This window comes from Mchenga conophoros, linkage group LG4, assembly GCF_057382185.1.
Source record: "Mchenga conophoros isolate Kocher_MC1m ecotype Shallow Benthic linkage group LG4, M_conophoros_male_GT1.1, whole genome shotgun sequence".
In the NCBI taxonomy this organism is placed as follows: domain Eukaryota; kingdom Metazoa; phylum Chordata; class Actinopteri; order Cichliformes; family Cichlidae; genus Mchenga; species Mchenga conophoros.
In genome coordinates this window covers 18,177,245-18,198,047 of record NC_140529.1, presented here as the reverse complement: position 1 = coordinate 18,198,047, position 20,803 = coordinate 18,177,245, and the positions used below count along the sequence as shown (strand labels likewise).

General features: G+C 42.4%; 1 protein-coding gene across 1 annotated transcript; it reads left to right on the top strand.

Moving 5' to 3' along the window:
- Window positions 1-482: 482 nt before the first annotated feature.
- LOC146575857 (sphingosine kinase 1-like) lies at window positions 483-20,185 on the top strand. The gene is made up of 5 exons (XM_085270766.1): window positions 483-996; window positions 8,927-9,076; window positions 13,432-13,526; window positions 13,970-14,085; window positions 15,051-20,185. The coding sequence occupies exons 1-5, from the start codon at window positions 570-572 to the stop codon at window positions 15,949-15,951; spliced, it is 1,689 nt and encodes a 562-aa protein (XP_085126892.1). The 5' UTR covers window positions 483-569; the 3' UTR covers window positions 15,952-20,185.
- Window positions 20,186-20,803: the final 618 nt, after the last annotated feature.

Here is a 20,803-nt window from a genome sequence, read left to right as displayed (position 1 = left end):
CAGAACTCTGCTTATCGCTCACGCCACGGAGGAAACCCGGGAAGGCAATTTCCTTCATATACGCTTGTGCAGGGGCAATTTTCATGTAATAAACTATCAAAGCACAGGATCCTGACAAGTCTGTTTACTTCTGGTGTGTCATCCAAACATCTGTGACTTCATTCAAGCAGGAAAAAAATAAAATAAAACAAAATAGGAGACATCGCCTGTTGAATTTTAGTCTGGAGTTTGTGAGTCAAATGACACGCAGTTAGTGTCTTAAAATGGACCTACTAGTTTTAAAATATTGTGTAAGACTTGGTGTCACTAGATAAAATCTGCTGCACAGATAAGGTGCAAAGTGTTTCATAAAGTGTGAGAAGGAGACGCGGTTGGGACGGTTCGTTCTGCGCTCTCCTCCAGCTCCATCACTGCCATTCCCCTTCCCAGTCACTAGGGAGAGACTCTGAACTAAGCAAGCTGCTGTTATTACGCTTAAAGGGTCCCACAGCAGGCTGGTAGAATCAGAGTGTGCACCGCACCGCCATCCGCTCACCGGCCTCCGGGACGCGTCGCACTCTCCGTCCGGGATGGAGAAAGACGCCTGTGATCCGGACCCATCCCGCCAGCGGAATGGGTTCGTGGGCGTGCTGTACGGGGAGTTCACCGACATGCTCAACGACAGGGTCCGCTACTCGGTGAGCTTGACGGAGAGCGCCCTGACCATTCAAAGAATCTCCTCTTCACCCGGCCGGACTAAGGTGGTTTTTAACTTGACCGACTGTGTCGGCTGTCGGGCGTACAGAGGGCCGGACAGCGCGGACGTCGGCGCTTACTTTACAGCCTATTTCTACCCGTTCAAGAGGCGCTGGATGAGCGCCGGAGTGACCCGGCACAGAGTGGAGCAGTGCTTTCGGGTCGCACTGGTCCAGGACCCGCTCGCCAACCTCCAGGAGGCTGAGAGGTGGGCTCATGCCATCAGAGATGCTTCGGCGCGCCAGGCGCCCCGGAGAGACGGTGAGTAAACGCGCGGGTCACACGTGTGAAGCCTGAGATTCAACTTTATATTGTAAAATAAATAAATAAACTATATGTAGCAAAAAAAAAAAAAAAAGGCGAACGCTGACAAATTTTATGTGCAGATGTTAAAGTATTCAGTGAGGTCAGGGGTGTGAGAAGGCCTTTCTGGCTCTCAGAAAGAGCCTCGTGCACAGATATCCAAAGCAGAGATCTCCAAGTCCCCGGAAAAAGAAAAAACAAACAAACAGGTTTGGCATAGAGGAAACACATTCCACTTGCTATTGTAACCTGTTCTACCTGCTGTGAACGGTTAGCAGTTAACTGCTGTCCCATTCATGCATGTAGCCCATGGTGGTGATTTTTGTTGGATATGAAGCTTCTTTTGAAAAACACACACGCATAAAAATGATCACTTAAGTAGTTGGATTTTCAACTGATCTTCTGTCAGCAGAGGCTGTAGCTGCTGTTCATCCTTCCATATTCGCGCTCAGTAAATTCCCACTGAGAGTTTATTGTTGATGGGTGGAGGAAAAAAATCACATCAAAACAGCGTCTGTTTTTCACCCAGCTTTGCAGCAGCCTCGTCTAATTAGGCCTCGTCATGTCTCGCTCTGTTTAAAATGCAGACTGTCCTCAAGTTCCTTTTGTCTTCCGATCTCATTATCTCCTCTGTGCTCCAATCTGGTATACAACAACAGGATAATTAACGTGAATACTGTATGAGAAGAGTTTATGCGCCTAATTATCACTATCACTCATTTGGGAACTGATTGGTGATACTTGCTGAGGATGCAGGGCAGAACAGTTTTGGTCTCAAAACTGTGATTCTGAATCCTCTTTGTCGGTCCGGCAATATCTCTTCACACCAGAAATATGAAAAGAAGAAGCGGATATTTGAGTGAGCGGTGACTAATTTGGAATGTTGAAGTCTGGACGCTGTGATACTGCAAATTGTGACATCGATCTGATACCAATATAAATACAGGCCTGGTATTATCATACAATACTGATACCAATATTTTTGACCCATAAAGGCCGTTTGTGTTGGGCAGAGCAGTGTGTCATGATTCATGAGATGAATCATCATCAATTTGCAAATTCTGAAAACATTTATGATTTTTACCCCCCATTATTGTGAGTTAAGACAATACAATACACCTTTTAGCTTTTCATGTATTTTGAAACTGTTTTTTTTTTTTTTTTAAACCTAAGATGTATATGTGACTGTCTTTAAAGCACTTTTGGTCAGCTTTTGTTGGTTAAATGTTCTTTAGGCTATAAATAAAACTGACTTGGCAGTCAACAGAAAAAAAGTTTTTATTCCCCTGTTCAGTTCAATGGGCTGTATACTCAATTTAGAGGATGGAAACTAAATATCGATCCTATTACACTAGTATCAAACTAATACTGATACCAGCATTGGTATCGACACTCTCCATATTTGGATCGTTCCACCCACTTCTACTGTGTGATGAGGAACATCCAGCCTCCCTCTGCTTCTGAACTGTTTATTTGCGGCAGGCAGACAGATGGTAAGCTCAGGGTAACTTGGTTGCTCACTGGACTCCGCATCAAAGTGCTCCAGCCTGGGAGCATTTCAGTCAGACATACTAATGAACCGGCTCAGGCCTCTAACAGTTTGTAGCCTTTTATTCCTAGCTTTCTTTCACTTGTCTTCTTCTTTTGAACGCAGCATCTCACGCGATGATGTGATCATATCATTAATTCTTAAGCTTGTTTTAGCGTTCCAGGTCCGGTCGAGCTAATAAAAGAGCATTTAACGGAATATATTATGTGCTTTAAGTGAATAATGTTGTACTAATGATGTTGCAGAATTGCTGCTTGTCACAGAGGAAGCAGGGGAAGTCAGAGTGACTCACTAATCCCCAATAGTGTATTTACCCCCTGAGTTAATTGCATGCCATCTCATCTGGGATTGCAGATGGAAAGGTTGGATTAAACGTGCAACCACTGCACAAGATTGGTATTTAGGCAGGGAGTTATCACGGTGACACACTTACACTCAGATATAAAGTGATTTAAACGTGTAATCTAATCTATGAAGGTGTAGTTTACAGTGAGGCTGGAACTCTGCTAATTTAGCTACTGTTCTGATGTCTATCACAGTGGTAGCGTCGCAGGGTTTTTTATCCTCACTGTGGGTTCACTGGAATGAATGCGCTGTAAATAATGAAGAGCACACACTATGATACAGTCCTGCTGCTTAGAAGATCCGCTGGGAGATTGCATGCGAAAGAATGAGATGATAGTTACTTGATTTGACTTATCTTACAAGCGCCTGCTTTTTTTTGGCTACTAGCCGTATCCTTTTTTGGCTCTTCGGATATCTGATAGAAGGCAGATTGTAAATTCCACTTTTTTTTTTTACATGACATGTTTCCTTCTTTCCTTCCTGCTACACCGGTACATCATCAATGAGGATTTGTCTTGAGTTACTCCAGAAAAAAGTGGGGCCGCACTTTTTAAAATCTGCAAATAAGCTTCTCCAGTGGTGATGTGAGTGTGATCCTGGCACCCACTGTGTCTGCTATTTAAGATGAAGAGTGCAAAAGAGAAGGAGAAGAGGGTAGGAGCTACGAGTAGTGGTGTGCCATACTGCAAATGTTGGTATCAACCCTATACCAAATAAATACAGGGACTGCTGATACTGATACAATACTTTCACCGTATAAAGGCAGCTTATGTAGGTGTGTCATGACTTTTAAGATCATCATCACTTTGCAGATTCTGAACTGATTTTAATGACCTAATTTGACCTAATGACCTAATATTGAATTTACTTTGGGTCAGCCTCTGTGGTTTAAATGTGCTATGGACTAGAAATAAAATAGGCGTGACAGTCAGCAGAAAAAGGTTCAGGTATTTTTCAAAGTAGGTATATTATTTAATTTAAAAAACAAGACTATTTAACACAATTCAGTCAGCTTAGAAATGACGTATCGACTCTGTTGCACTAGTATTGTTCCAATATCGATACCAGCACACTAGTATCAGTATTTGGATTGATCCGCCCACCTCTAGTGCTCTGCTACCTCAAAAGCAACTGTTTACTAGAAGCTTTGGGGTCAGGTGCGCCTGTCATTGTGTGATCTCCCATGGGGCCCTCCACTGAAGCAGTCATGTCTTCCTCATTGAAGGAGTCGAGAGCTAAAAATGCGTCACGAGAAGACCTCTCACCCCGGCCAGCATCTCGGTCCCCCTGGAGCTTCTGTCTTCTGCTCTGTGACACATGGCTGTGATGGGCTGTCAGCCGCTGCCACAGCGGGCACTGGTGTTTGTACTCTCTGGACGTCTTCTCCTCCTCTCCAGCAAACACTCACCCAACCTTGGAATGCAGTGTGTGTATGTGTGTGTGTGTTGGCAGATGCTTCTTTGCTGCCTGAATTTAGTGCTGCTCCTGAACAGGAATGCTCTCAGTAAATAACCCACATATTTGTTTCTGTTCCAGGAGTTTTCATTCAATGTTTTCATGTTTTAACAAATCCCACCTGTGCTGCCGCTTGCGAAACTTAGAAGCACATTTTGTCTTTATTTAGATTTTTTTTTTCCTGTATAGACGTACACCTTTTTGGAAATGAGGTGGCAGATTCTCTCTGTCAGCGCGACACTTGTTAGTTCTGACACACTGTCATTTCCCGTCTGCCTGTCACCTCGCTGCCGGTGTGTGTTTACCCACTCGTATCTGTGAAATGCACACCCTGAAGATTTTGTGGCAGGATGATGCCTGCAGGTATCTGACTTCACATCCCAGACAGACTTCACATTCACATTCATATAACCCCTATTAGTCCCTGTCATATGCACAGGTGACACAGAGGTCAGGGAAGTAGAAATGTCTGGGAAGTTGTCGTTTTCAGAAATCTTCTTCAATGTGGCCTGTATGTACTGTCTGGGTATGCCTACTTAAATCAGCCTCATTTTATGAGCAATTTCCCAACGTATACCATGCAAATCTTCTGAAATTAGAGTATAAATTTCACCAGCAGTACTTACTAAAATATGAAAACAGCAGAGCACAGGATTACTGATATGCAGTTTTTAAGGAAAGAAGTAGCTTACAAAATTAATGAGCTACTCTACAAGACAGGAGACAAGTAGTTTTAGTTACCATTACTGCTGATAATACTGCTTATCAGTGCTGCTGTGCAACATGGGTTCAATGAGATAACATCAAAACACAGAAAGAGAAAGAAAATCTATTTTTTTCATTTTAATCTGATAAGCTGCATGTGCATATTTCTTTCTCCCACCGTAATCTCAGTTTTGTAAGAGACCCAGTTCATATACACTTGCAGCCACTTCATTAGGTACACCAGTTAAACTGCTTGTTAATGCAAATATTTAATCAGCCAATTGCATGGCAGCAGCTCAGCATATGGACATAGTCAAGTTGGCCTGCTGAAGTTCAAACTGAGCATCAGAACGGGGAAGAAAGACAATATACGTGGTTTTCAATGTCGCATGGTTGTTGGTGTAAGACAGGCTGCTGCTGATCTACTGGGATTTTTCCTACACAGCCATCAGGGTTTACAGAAAATAGTCTGAAAAAGTGGAGCAGCAGTTTTCTGGGTGAAAATTTTGTTGATGCCAGATGTCGAAGGAGAATGGTCAGACTGCTTTGAGGTCTGAGGGAGGCACCCGTGCCTCAAATTAGCATTTTTTACAACCAGAATATGCACAAGAGCATCTCTGAATGCAGAACTGAACCTTCAAGCAGAAGGGCTACAGCAAAACAGAAGACCAGACCAGGTGCCACTATTATTAGCTGAGAGAAAACTGAGGCTACAGTTTGCATGGGCTCACTAAAATTGGAAAAGAGAAGATTGGAACAATTTTTGCCTGGTCTGATGAGTCTTGATTTTGATTTGCGGTATTCAGATGGTAGTGTCTGAATATGGTGTAATCGGCATGAAAGCATGGATCCATCCTGGCTTGTATCAACCGTTCAGGCTGGTGCTGGTGGTGTGATGGTGTTGGGGATATTTTCTTGGCACACTTTGGGCACCTTAGTACTAATTAAGAATTGTTTAAAATACCACAGTCTACCTAAACATGCCCACCACATTTCAGCCACGTTAGCAGCCTGTGACTCTCAAAATTGCAATTCTGTCATATCACTGTCACATATGCAAGAATTCGTCACCAGGCATGTTTTTACATATGTTTTGGAACTGTCCAGTCATATCTGACTTTTGGGTCTTTGTAAACGCTGTGCTATCTGATGTACTTGAAGTTTTTTTACACCTCAATCCTGGTCTTTGCCTCCTTAATGATACCTCTGACATGTCATTAAAATGAATTCAACGCAAAATGTTGCAAGATTTCTGCACCTTGCACGCATCATTGTAGATGCTAAACACTTTGGCATTATTATTGCAGACATATTAATGTTCTGATGATAACATTTAGCTTAAAAAACCCCCAGCTTGGCTCTTTATTAGCTACATTAGGTTATGTTATCTCAATGCTTGCAGTGATTCTCAATTAGAACACATTCATGAAGATCTGAGAAAATCCCTGCTGTAAATTAATGCAGCAATGGGCAGTGGGTTTGTTTCAAAGTAAAGCTACACAGGCTAGAATGAGTTAGGTGGGGGACTGAACACTGTTTCTTTCTTTTGTTGCATTATTCTATTTGAATCACTGACAAAAACTCACAGGTGTAATAAGCATAGTTCAGGATGAGCACATCTTTTGCTTTATGTGTCATATATCCCAGTGTGAAAAATGCTAAAGGTGTTTGCTTTAACAAACAAGAATGCCTGTGTTGGGTTTGACCCTTTTCAAGGGTGTCTGTAGGTATTGAATGGGATGATTTTCAGCCCTGCAGACTTGAGGGCAAAAACCCAATTTGAAAGCCCTTTCACTATCAGCAGCCATTTTCCACTGTATTCTGGAAGTATAGATAGGACCTTTGTGTCTGGATGCCACATTGTGCTCAGATTCAAGTAAACAACAATGCTAACCCTGTGTGACTGAATGGAGGCACAGTTTGGCATGCACCTGTGTTTTTGCCCACTCACCTTATTCTTTTTGGCGGGTTCACACCTCTTTCTCTGAGATATTTTCGTACCGTCACTGTTTCCTGTCATCACAGGCCATATAAAGTAGAGGATGGCAGTAGCACAGACAGGTCACAGACCTGGAAATTGAGGTTATAAACTATCAAGAGGACAAATACCCTGACAGCTCAGCCAGAGCCAACAGATAGTGAGTCAAAACAAAGACGGCAAAAGCATTTGCTCTGTCAGTTCTAAGGTTAAAAACGACAGCTGAAATTACTAAATGATGAGGATCTTTTTTTTTTTTTTTACATCTGTCACATTTTATGATTCTGAGAAACTTTGCTTGCCCGATACCGAAGGCAGTATCATCTACAGCCATGTATTTATGGCAGAAATCAATACCGGTTCTGCTCTCCGTGCCCCAAAATGGGATGATGTTTTTGTGCTTTCTGATTCATTTGATATGGTCTCTGGCGAGTCTGTGTGTGCTCTAAAGGTCAGGAGCGTCTGCTGCAAAATCCAACTCCAGTGGGGGAAACTACTCTGTAAAAGCTGCAAATCCTTTTAGTTGCAACCAACAAGTATTTTACAATTAAATCTGCAGTAGGCAGAAATCTTTTCCAGATTTCTGCCTACTGCAGATTTAAAATTAGACAGCTCTCCTCCCGCAGCTCTCTGTTTTAAGCCCCCAAACAAATGAGCATGGGCTAAAAATAATTAGCTGCCCTGGGATTTAAAACCCCACTCTCACTGGTGAATGTCATTTACTTAACCCATTACGCTACCACATCTCCTGCGCTCTTTCTCTACATTTCACTTTCAGTTTTTCTGCAACTTTATATTGTTCCTTTAATAAGCTTGCAGAAGTCTAGTTCCCTCTCAGAACTTTCAGATTAGAATATGATGAAAAGTTGTAGTTAAGATATTGCAAAGTCCTGTAGTAGCCCTTACTACGATCATTACTTTACATTTCGCAGTTGATTTTTGGCATCAGGAGCAATGTGGGGAATCATTGTCTGTCTACAGGATGCACTGTCATGTGGACAATCTACTATAACTTCATCATTATTCTACTTCTGACAGTGGTTATTTTGGGGAAAAGGATGTTGAAGATGGAGCTGCCAAGCAAGCAGCGTTTAATTTTTAATTATAGTTATTGTCGGGGACTTTTTTCAATCAGAACTAGAGGCGGGACAAGGTTGGAAGTGATCCAATCACAATCTTGTGAAGGTTAAATGTACACATTTGACGTGAAGTGGTACAGCTATATTGTTTTTTTCTTTTCTTTTTTACCAATTAGCAGTGGTGTGCAGTTTTTTTTTTACCAAGTAAATACAGGGCAAGTGTTGCCAATACCAGTACAGGTGCTGATACTTTTAATTTGTAAAGGCAGCTTATGTAGGGGAGAGCACTGTGTCACGATTTAATCATCATCAATGTGCCAAATCTGACCAAGTATACCAATGCTGATACTGGTATTTGACAGCTAGCATCCACGGTGCACATGTGCCCTTGAGTAAAAAGGCAGAGTCCCTAAAAACCTCAGGAAAATGGATATTCTCATTCCATTAATCTGTCTTCTCTTGAAAGACACAAGCAACAGGAGGATTTCCCTCATGGGGACGACAACATGTCACGAGTTGCTAATAATACATGGTGAGATCTCGAATGAGAAGCATCTGTAAGCCCTCTCTCTTTGAAGAAAGTAGCATGTCACATTAAAATGAAGCGTTGTCAGCCTGAATGCTCTCACGGCCCGTGCCTTTACTGCCTCATCCTTCTTTTTTTTGTGCCAAAGAGACCCTGAGGGAAAAGGCTGCCCTTATACATTCTTTAAAAATCCTACTCCTTCATCTCTGTCCTCGCCTTCACTCACATCCACCTTCCTCTGCCTCTCTCAGGTGTGGCGTATATGGAGGTGCGTCGGCCTTGCAGAATCATGATGCTGGTGAATCCTCAAAGCGGGCGCGGACAGGCTCTCCAGCTTTTCACCGGCCACATACAGGGCATGCTCACGGAGGCCTCTGTTCCCTACACGCTTGTCATCACAGGTCAGTGGATTTCACGCACACGTAAATATGTTTTCCCTGTGCGGTTGGCTGGCAATGTTCTCAAGGTCACCTCCATATGAAAATATCAGATTGAAGTCTTTAACCCCACCGTGGACGATCATTTAAAGAACCTGCCAATTACACACACACGCACATAAGTTGACATAACTGCACTCTAAAACAACTTTTAATCTCTGCAGGAATTATGCATTGCCTGTGTGATCACAAATTTACAAACCACATGTTCAAACACGAGTATGAGCAGGCACTCAGGCACATGTGCAGTGATACGCATTTAATATCTCTCTCAAGCTGCTCCATATTCCATATGAATTGCTTATGCTTTTTGTGAATTCAAACAGTGTTGCGTTGGTTGCTGTCATCAGAGGCTTTAAGCTCAAAGTGACCTCCCTCGGGATACCAATAAGCTGATAAAGAAATATAAAAAGGCTTTAATACCCAAACATATGGAATAAAATATAAGCACATAGACTCATTTACCCTCCTGCCTTTAACTTTAACTATACAAAGTTTGATAAAGCCTTTATAAGCCTATGTCAACCACTGGTTTATAAAATCATGTTCTAAAGCCTCAAGCCGCTATCATGTGTTTACCAGCCAAGCTAGCAACCTTGGCAGCAACCTGCATTCATATATTTTGTTTGTACGTTGCATAGATGACTCAACAAAAAATTGTTTTTCAGGGCTTTCATTGCAGCCAGTGGATATGTGGGACAATCCTACCCACTCCATCCATTAATCCTTTACATTGAAGATCAAATAAATCATCAGCATATACAGCATTTACAGTTAAGACTGCATTTTATAAATTACATTCATTCTTTGATTTCCACATGCACGGTTCACCCGCATGCAATGAAAGCCTGTTCAAATGTGATTGGTCAGTAGTACCTGGTCTACAAACAAAGTACTAATGGAAAGCAGAAAGCTCCCAGTGGCAATAATGTTGTTCCTTACTACAGACTCTCCGTTTTCATATGTATGTAAGTGTTTATACGGACTGCTATTTCAGTGCCTTGAATTAACTGAGTTGAAGCTCAGCAGAGAGCTACTGGCTACAACTGTGTCAGAACCGATATTTCATGTACCTAATAATGCATAATTTAAGCCTTCATCAAATTTTGGTTAAGGAAAAGAAGAAGTCATCTCCGGTACCACTTTACACAAAGTTATAGAGAGAAAAATATTTTTTATATCAGCTTGTCTTTACTTCAGTCATAACATTGGCCAATTTAATGGGAATCTACCACTTGTGCCAGCCTCTAGAACAGGGGTAGGCAACTCGAGTGCCAGTGGCCTGCAGGTTTTAGATGAGTCCTTGATCGACACTGCTAATTTGATGTCTAAATGACCTCCTCAACATGTCTTGAAGTTCTCCAGAGACCTGGTAATGAACTAATCATCTGATTCAGGTGTGCTGACCCAGGGTGATATCCAAAACCTGCAGGACACCGGCACTCAAGGCCTGGAGTTCGACACCCCTGCGCTAGAAGTGAACTTCTCATTAGCGATCGTGATTGACTACAATTATGTGTTTGATAACACTAATTGGATTGATCATATCTCAGAACAACCCTGAAAAGTCCAATGAACTCATTGAAGAACTAAGAAAGAAGACTGTAGATTTTAAAAAGTTGGGAAGGTCTCTTGGAGCCATTTCTAAACAACTGCAGATTCCAAGATCATCATTTCAAACAAATGGATAGGAACAACCCAGTAACCACCTAGGATTAAACCTGCCATGAACTGGGAACTGCTGGAACACCAGTGTCACTGTCCACATTGCCATGGACTGAGAGAGTGCCAACTAAGAAAGAAGCCCCTGCTCCAAAGTTGACATGTTCAAGTTCCGATGAAACCTGCAGCTGTTTACATGGACAAGCCTAATGGCTTCAGGAGAAAAGTTTTATGGTCAGATGAGGCAAAAAATTAAGCTGTTTGGCCACAACAAGAGGCGTGTTAGGAGAAATAAAGACGTGGATTTCAAAGCTAAGAACAGTGGTAATTTTAGCATCAGGTTTTGGGGCTGATTTGCTGCCAGTGGTACCAGTACATTTCACAGCGTGGATGGAAACATGAAGAAGGAGGGCTACCTCCAAATTCTTCAACTTCACCTCAGATCAGCAGCTAGATGTGTGAAAATTGGACACAGCTGGGTGTTCCAGCAAGACAATGATCCCAAACACACAAACTGGTTTTGGAATGGATAAAGGAGGCTAACATCTTCAGGCTTGTGAACTACGCAAAAGCTAAGTCCATGCCAGGTAACCAACCAATTTAAATGAACTCAACCAGTTCTACCAAGAAGAGTGGTCAAATGTCCTGCCAGAATTATGCCTGACGTTTGTTGCTGGTTAACAAATCATTTGGTAGAGGTGTAATTTGCTAAGGGACATTTAACCAAATAGTGGGGATGTATGTATACATCTGGGCAAGAATGCATCCTTTGGACCCTGTATAGATACAAGAAAATCCTAAATAACTTCCAACTTTTGCTCCTAATTCATGCTTTTTAAACTCGCCAAAGATGTATGTAGGTTTCAGTTATTGTGCAAATGTACTGTTTATAAGGTTGGGGCAACCTGCAGTCAGCTGAGACTGAAGAAGTCACTTGGATGAGTGACGAAATGTTTCTCCCGTTGAAAACGCTACGTCCAGATGAACAGAATGAACCTTTTGGGATATGCTGTAAAATCATTCCACGCTGGAAAAAGAGCAGTTCAAAGAAATCATTAAAAGCCCCAAATTATCATTACATTCGTGCCCATGATTAGTGTATGTGAACTTCTCACCACAACTGTAAAAGCACTGTCTTCTTATTCAGTCCTGGAGGTTACCACTTGCCTCCAGCCAAACCCTGCTTGACAGAATCAACAGAAGCAGCTGTTGCTTCTAGCATCAGCTTGGTAGCGTGTAGCTCAATGTGAGATGAACCACAACAGCAAATTCAAAAAATAACAGGACAGGCTCTGTGTTTGTTTATTTGAGAGAGGCTGCTGATGTGTACTCATTATACAGACCTCTGGGATTCAAAGGAAGGCTGGCAGCTGGGTGGGGAGGTAAACAGACAAACAACAATAACTAATGTTAAACAGAAATAAGGTGGGGGTAGGGAACACTAAAGGGCTTCTTTGGTCTGATACAGATTAACTGGCATAAACCATTTACTGGGACAGGTCCTTGATGACTGTATTACACTGCCTTAGCCTGAGGAAGGACAAGTACCAGTGGAGGCACCTCTTGTGTCAGCATGTACCTTTTACATACTGTATGAAGTGCACCAAGTTTAATCTTTACCCAGCTTAACCTCAGAAGGAGGCACACGAAGGTGACACAACTTGGGAACAGCTGTATTTAAAGTGGAATTTACTGAGGATTTTAAACAGAGCAAAATCTTTGGTAGTCGTGTGCAGATGGTGGAAAACTCAACAGCGAGCGTGCCAGGTGAAAACTTTGTGGCACCTCTGCCGTCAGGTTTAAGGCTGTATGCGTGACAGCGACCTCTTGAATAAGGAAGTGGCTAGGAAGTAAAGCATCAACTCCCTCGGCGGGCTCAAGTTGCTGAGTCAGCTGTGCAGTGCAGTTACTCCCTCTGCTTCAGTCTGTCAACACAGCACTGCATCAGTGCCTCGAGCCTCCCCAGCAAACAGCAAACAAACAGCAGCAACATGGGGAGCACCGCTGGGGAAAGGGAGACCCAAGAGACTTTCCAGGCATGGGGGTTGTGGGGAAGACAGGTAAAAATTGAGCAAAGTGAAAAGAAAAGACGATGCCACTGTTTTTATTTCCATCAATAGATCAGAAAACAGTATTTCAACCATGATGTGAGCGTATCAGTGTTTGTTAATTTCATATCTGCCGTCCTCTTTTACCATGCACGACTTCACTGCGGAGTGTCGGCTGGCGGGACAGTAGAATTTGATGCTGACAGGATGAGCCCCCTGCAGAGGGACCTACTCAATGATGCTGCCAATAAAACTAGGCTTAACAAATAGCTCAGCGCATTAACCAACATTCATGCATGCACACACACACACACACACACACACACATTCAGATATTTGTCAGTCACAGATGTTTGCAGGCTGGCTAAAGCTGCCTTGGAGCTGTTGAATAGCCACTGGATGGGCTAATGTGATATGTTTGCCCTGATAAGGGGAAATTGAATCTCTTTTCTGCCTAATCTCCCTGATCCTACCCCAAAGGCTGGCGATAAAGGGGAGCATATTTCTTTCACTGACCTTGCCCTTTTTTTTATGTCTTTGCTACGTCCTGCATTTCACCGCACTTTCTGCTTCGTGTTTTACTTCTCGATCTCCTCTCGTGTCTTCCAGAGCATCAGAACCACGCTCGGGAGCTGGTGAGAAAGGCGGACCTGTCGCAGTGGGATGCACTGGTCATCATGTCTGGAGATGGGCTGCTGTTTGAGGTGCTTTAACTTTACTTGGCAAGGACACAAGTGCTAATCAGCTGCGGATGAAAATCATACAAACTCTTACAACCCTGCCCTATTCTCAGGAACTTCTTAGAATAGGACTATAAAAATTTAATTTGTTCTCAATCTTGACAAAAGAGCTGGCACCAGATAAATAAAAGCCTTAATTTTTTCTGTGGATGTTTTTCAAGCTATGATGTAGAATATAAGTAATGTCAAGGTTTTTCTTTCTTTTTTCTTTTTTGCTTTTGATTCTCTGATTCTATAAATCTTCCACCGTGGTACCTTCATGTTTCCTGGAAGCACTACACTTAACACAGAACAGCTGTAACTATGAGAGAAACACTTTTTATCAGAACTTGCAGTCTTCCACAGTCACTACTTTCTATTTAGAACCACAGTCTGATTCTGCTCTTCTATTCTTCTTTCTTATTCAGGTGATAAATGGTCTTATGGACCGAGAGGACTGGCAAGAGGCCATTCAGATCCCTCTGGGTATTCTACCAGGTGGCTCCGGCAATGCCCTGGCTGCATCCGTCCACCACTACTCACAGTGAGTTGATCCATTAATGAGTCATTTAAATGCATGGGCTAACAGTCCAAAAGATAAACCTTCCTCAGTTTTGGAAAAAAAAGACAATTTATCTCATGCTTGTGTAATTATGCCAAAGGCTGACTGGGCACATCATTTCCTCAGGAGAGAAACAAGACTTTCAACTGCTTTGCTGTGCGGCAAGGTCATTTCAGGTTCCTCCAACTCTCAAAGGAATGATGTAATGGGTTTAAAAACTGGCACATTATGAGTGATTATAGTCCAGAGTGCAGCTGGGGAACATGTTGACCCAGCACATGTTCAAGGTGTCATCTCCATCTGCTGGTTGGTTGTTAGCACAACATCAAAGGGGCGAACAGAAATATACACTAATGAGTCAAAACATTATGGCCGCCTCTGACTAACAAGCTGTTGGGCCTTCAGTGCAGCTCTGACCTGCTGAGTCATGGACTTATAACAAGATCTGAAGGTCTGTAGGTGTAGCACTGAAACTTTGAAGATCCGAAGTTTTGAGATCAGACTTGATCAATGACACCCTCCAAGACCAAACTGCCAGTTCAGTAGTTAAATGTTGTTCAGTAGCATGCTGTTGCTACAGTAATATCAGCATTATGTGCAGCAGTGAGTTTATTTAATTCATTATGTGTCTATTTGTGAGCATTTGTAGTGCTTTAGCTCATTCACACATTTGTCACCCCAGTTTTTGGGGTTCTGTGTTTTTAATGTTAGTTTATTTTTAATGGAGAGAAAGAGAATATCAACCTTGCCTGAGGACATGGTGGTTGATATTCTGTCTCTTTCTATTAAAATGAAACTACCATAAAAGTTAGAGACTTTTCATTTCTTTGGCAGTGAGTAAACTTACAAATTTAACAGGGGTTCAAATAATTTTTCACCCCACTGTAGTCCCATGTAGTAGTTGTGAAATTGAGGCTTACCTCATGATCTCTTAAACAACTTTTCAGGTCACCTCCAGCATGGAATGAGGAGCTTCTGTTGAGCTGTGGTTTCATGCTGTGCAAAGGCCTGGTTGGCCCTCTGGACCTGGTGTCTGTCCACCTAGCCTCTAAACAGCGCCTCTTCTCGTTCCTCTCTCTGGCCTGGGGCTTTGTGGCAGATGTCGATATTGAGAGCGAGAAGTACCGCCACGTCGGAGCTATCCGGTTCCTTATGGGCACCCTGGTACGTCTGGCCTCACTCCGAGTGTATCAGGGCAGATTAGCATACCTTCCTGTGAAGGAAGCACCAAAACTTTCAAAAGGGAGCTTCACAACAAACCACCCACCCTCCACACCTCAGCACCCCTCACTCTGTTCTTCACTCCCTTGTCAGTTTATCCCCAACACTTCCCCAAACCCGAGCTCTCGCCATGGCACGAACTCAAACCACAACACTAGAACCAACTCTTCCAACAACGCCATCACCACCAAGAGGCCTCAGATCGAGAGTGACACCAAGACAAGAGCCCCTGTAGACTCTCTGCTCCCTGACCTGGAGCAACCTGTCCCAGACACATGGACAGTAGTCAAGGAGGAAGACTTTGTCTTGGTGCTGGCTATTTACCAGTCCCACCTGGCTGAGGACCTGTGGACAGTCCCTGGTGCAATGGCAGATGATGGTCTGATCCATCTGTTCTACGTGACAGCAGGAATCTCCCGGCCTGCCCTTTTGCGTCTCTTCCTTGCCATGGAGAAAGGTGGCCACTTGGCATGTGGCTGCCCCCACCTGGTGTATGAGAAGGTGAAGGCTCTGCGACTAGAGCCCATAACTCCACAAGGCATGATCACCGTTGACGGAGAGGTGGTGGAGTACGGGCCGGTGCAGGCTCAGATCCACCCCGGAATAGCTAGACTCATGCGTGGATGAATTTGGAGCATCACAACCTTTTCCTGGCTGTAGAGCTTTCTAGATTGGCCTTTTATACTCAGTGTCAATTTCTTGATCTGTGCTGGGTTTTTTGTTTTTAATTATTTTATGTTTTTTCAGAAGTGCCAAAGACATTTTATCAGCCTCTGTAAATTTCTCTATTTTTCTACTGAAACAACTTGTCCTATTTTTATGGATCTCCGTCCCCTCTTTCTCCAAATGTTTGATTCAGGGTCAAAGCCATGGATGGTTGGTCTTGCTGCTGGCTGGTCCAGGCTTAGGGAAATACGGAGGGATTATGTGTCTGTGTGAGTATGTGTGTGTGAGTGCATAAGAGAGAGAAATCTTTATGTATGTTTGTGTGTGAGATCGTGCATGAGAAGCTTTAGCGGGTGCTGGCGGAGGAGTGCATTGTGCTCTCTGCTGTCAGACCTCATAAGCATGGAACACGTGAAGAGAAGCACATTTCCCCTTCCTGGGAGACTCCTGGAAAAAAAAAATCAAACACACCGCTTGTACCCAGTGTACCACACCAGACCAATAATCTAACTCCTGGGCATCGCCTCCCTCTCAGCTTCATAGAGAGGAGATTTCTTAAAGAGGAAATGTAAATCTACCAAGGATTTCGCATTAACGGAGCTTTAATCTTTGATTAATGTGTGTTAAAAAAAGCAACAGCGAGATCTTGTCACATTAAGCTTTATCACTCTATGATGCCCACTCCATTTTCTTGAGCGTGGAAGCATTCATCAGCTGACAATGCATGAAGTGCTGGCAAGGTAGACAGAAACCCGGCCACCTGAGGTTACACCTCCACTGCTGGCCGCTCCTTTTCCTCTCCTCCTGTTCCATCTACAACCACCATGGATCTGCCTCTGCTCGCACGCAGATACACACTCTCACTTTCTTTCCCCCTTCCCCCTCCTCCTATGCACACACACACACACAGATACACACGTACCCTTACATCTCTGCAGCACTTAGCGAGGGGGAGGTGCATGGTCTGCCACTGTGCATATGATCCCTACTCCTCTTGCCGTCTTAAGATTGTACTCATTCTCTCCCTCCCTCTGTTAACGAGCCATCAGCACCTAATGTGTCCTTAATATGAGGCTTTACATCTGGAAAACCATGCTCAATAGAGAGCCTCTCTTTTTTTTACTCATATGAAAGCTTTTAGGTGGGCTTCAAACACATATTAGACTGGTTGAAACACACTTAAATGGAGGAAGTAGGATTTCATTTTGAGTCTGTCAGCATTGAATATTGAGAGGCGTGCAATCAGTGTGGGCAAAAGCTCTGCTCAGCTGTGTGGCCTTTCCTCTGGCTGTCAACGCAGCTGTGATGAGCATTAGTGTGCTGGAGAAGTGCAAAATGTTAGCATTATTATCCGTGCCCTCTCCACACACACACACACTAGTTTAAATTATAAAAAATAATCGTGTTAACAGAGCAAAAGAAAAGATAAATGCAGATGCATCTGCTAAAAAGAAAATCACATGTAATGCTGAAGGTGAAAATATGTAATGTCGACAGGCAGGTAGAGATCAAAATTCTGAAGATCAGCTGCTTCAAGGTTTTGATGAATACATCACTGTCATCAGTGAAATACAGTCGGTGTGATGAGCTGAATTCGCACACCAGTTTCTGCTGCTTCTGGGGGTTCCATGAGTGATGGACCCTTTTTCTTTCTTAGAGTCGTAATGAAAATTATTGGGCAATGGCAGCCGGCCACCTGGACACTGGCTGAGACTGCTACTATTAGTTACACTGGGGTGGCCCAGAAACTTACGTCTCCATTTATTTTTCTGATAACACACATGCAGAAGTGCACCACCAGGAAACAACAGCTGCTGAGAAATGCTTCAAAAAGAAAAAGCATATTTTTTTTTTAGTTCACTCTGTTCAGTAATAGACACAGTAATAGTAGACACATATAGTTCCCAAATAGGCCACCCCTGGCCACCACTTGGCTCCACCCCTGCAGTATATCATAGGCTGGATACCAGACAAAATGGTGCCTCATATGTTTGGATGAAAGCTGCACAGTGGTAATTACACTGGGAAAAATGAAATAAATAATTGCACGAGGGACTCAGGTGCTCTGCACATGCTCCATACCTCATAAAAACATACAGCTCTTCTATATTTCCTAAATCGTATTAAATTGCGCACATCAAATCCAGAAAACAAAATCAGCTCATGAGATGTTTATATTGGATCGTATTTTAATGATTGCTTATGAAGAGGGTAAAAACAATTCTTTAGTCCAGCCATCCTCTGTGCACATCACGTGATAAACACAGAGGATGGCTGATTTATTTATATAGTTTAGATGGATTATTTAGGACATCAAAATCCGACTGAATAATGTTTAAATACAAGTTAAATGTATCTTTAAAAACAACCTAGACATTTGAAACAAAACCCAAAAACAAATGAATTATTAATGTATTGCTGCTGTTATCTGTTTTATGATAAATCCTATAAGTAAATAGCAGTTTAAAATATAGCGGGTGAGGAAGATAATATCAGAGAATTATAGGACACCGCAGAAAAGGAGACAAACCTCTCTCCCTAATAATACTTTTACAGTCCTTTAATGAACTGCAATATACTTGAAGTTGACCTGACTCAATATGCATATTTTTGGTTTCCATCTTCACTGCAGTGCCGATCTTTTTCCTAATACTTGATTTTCCGTGCGTTCCAACTCATACCTGACATGCTGTACCTTCTATCCTTGCTGTGTCCTCAGCGATGCTATTCAGGTGCTTTGAATGCATTGTCACGCTCTCGAGGGTGCACTCCTGACATTGCTGTCGCCCGCCTGCACTGTTCATTATTAAATGTACATCTCATAAGGGTAGAGATGACCTATGCAAATGCCTTGTCATGGCTGCAGATAGTTGGAGTGAGGGTTCCCTCTGCTGGACCATCACTGAACATCGAGTGAAGGTTTTATCTGTGATAGTTTCTTCTTACATTATTCAATGCAATCTACTGAAACTACCACCTGCTTCCTGCTTTTTTAGATTTGCAGTGATGATTATCGTAGGCGGAGCTCAGCTGCAGAAGACATTGCATTCTTTGTTGTTATTAAAACCGAACATCCAGCTTATTGTAATGAAATATTGGGGAAACTTTTTGATACTTCCATTGAAGCACAGCTGCAAATAATAGCTCATCTCAGTGTAGGGTTTTGGCACACTGCTGTTAATCTACGGTACTATACTGTTGACTTGTTGTACCCTGTTGGCTGCTTGAATGTAACAGCAACATTTTTTTTCTCTATGTCAATAATGTTACAGCATTTTACAAATGATTTATGAAAAGTGAGACTATGAACTGATATTATACAAAACAATGATGTTTTTTTTTCTGTTCCTGTAAGAATCTGAATATGTTATCCTTTCTGTATCATGTACACTGTACTTAGGAAATTGTCAGTTTGTGTTTCTGTCAGTGCGTCATCCTGCCAAAACATGGTCCTAGAGAAACTCGCAGCAGGAACTACTACGCAGATAGATTTGAGTAGGTGTTTGTCTCTCTGTGGACAGATTGTGTCACCATTCAAGAAGTCAGGACATTTGTAAAGACAGGTCTGGTCCAAGGAAGCATTCGTGTCATGGCTGGAGTGATACACTCACAAGAAAACATCTGGTACATGTGTTATTTGTTTTATGTGATGTTATAAAGTGCTAAATAAGCTTTTAGTGCAGAACATCAATGGTTTAGTGCATTTGAATGTGTTATACTATTTGTGTCTATAAATAAAAAATGAAAAAAATATCTATACATGTGGCACAGTTTTGTAAATTGTGCCAATTAAAGAGCTTTTTATGTAAAATTAAGTAAAAGGAAAGCCGTTTCTCTAGAAAGTGCCTTAGTCTTAAGCCAAGACAGCAGTTAGGTGGTGCACTGAAAAAATAAATAAGTGCATGAGAAAACAAACTGTTTACCATGTGAAATCACAGTTTAGCTTTATGAAAGACAGATTTTTTCTTTCTTTTCGCATATGTCAGTGTTATACTGAGGCTCTGATCTGCACAGGTTACAATACAATCACAAAGAGTGCAAGTGAAGCGCTTTGACTGACTGTAAATGTTTAATAATGACATATAAGGGTGTTATTACGTCTATTCAACTGGCTGATGACAACCAGGCATTTATCATCTCCTTTTATTTTGTTATGAACTTCTTTTTAAAAAAAAAGACCAATAAACACATTCATATACAAAAAATGCTTTATGTGTTGTTCTCTGATTCATTGAAAAGGTGTCAGGGCTGAGCAGCCGGTGTGGACCCAAAAAGCAGACAGGAGAGCGATGGAACAGAAGTTTGAAAGCCGAGCCATTTATTTGGCTGAAAAAACATGAGCACAAAACAAGGTAAAGCATACAGGGGTGTAAACTAAAACTAGAACCCAAACTGGCAAAACCTAGACTATCACAACTGTGACAAAGTCACATGAACATGATTCTGAGCAGGAGCATGTGAGAAACTATGATGAGAAAAACATGAACATGACCATGACCTGAACAGAATTATGAAATACTTTAAAACAGACGCGCTAACACTGAAAAAAGGAAAGCTGTGGCTCAATTCAGGAGCTGCATCCTTCAGAGGACCCGGCCTTTGTGTCTACGTCTGGGCCGGGTCCTCCAAAGACAGAGAAGGCCGGGAGGCTGTAAAATGGGACAGTCCAGCCTTCAGATTTGCGTTACCACTGTCTCGGTGGAGTTTAATAAACTCAGCCGTCTGCTCCTTGCTATCTAAAATATAACAGGAGATTGGAGTAAATTCTCTACCATCTCACACTTCTCACATCATTTAAAGTGACTTATATATC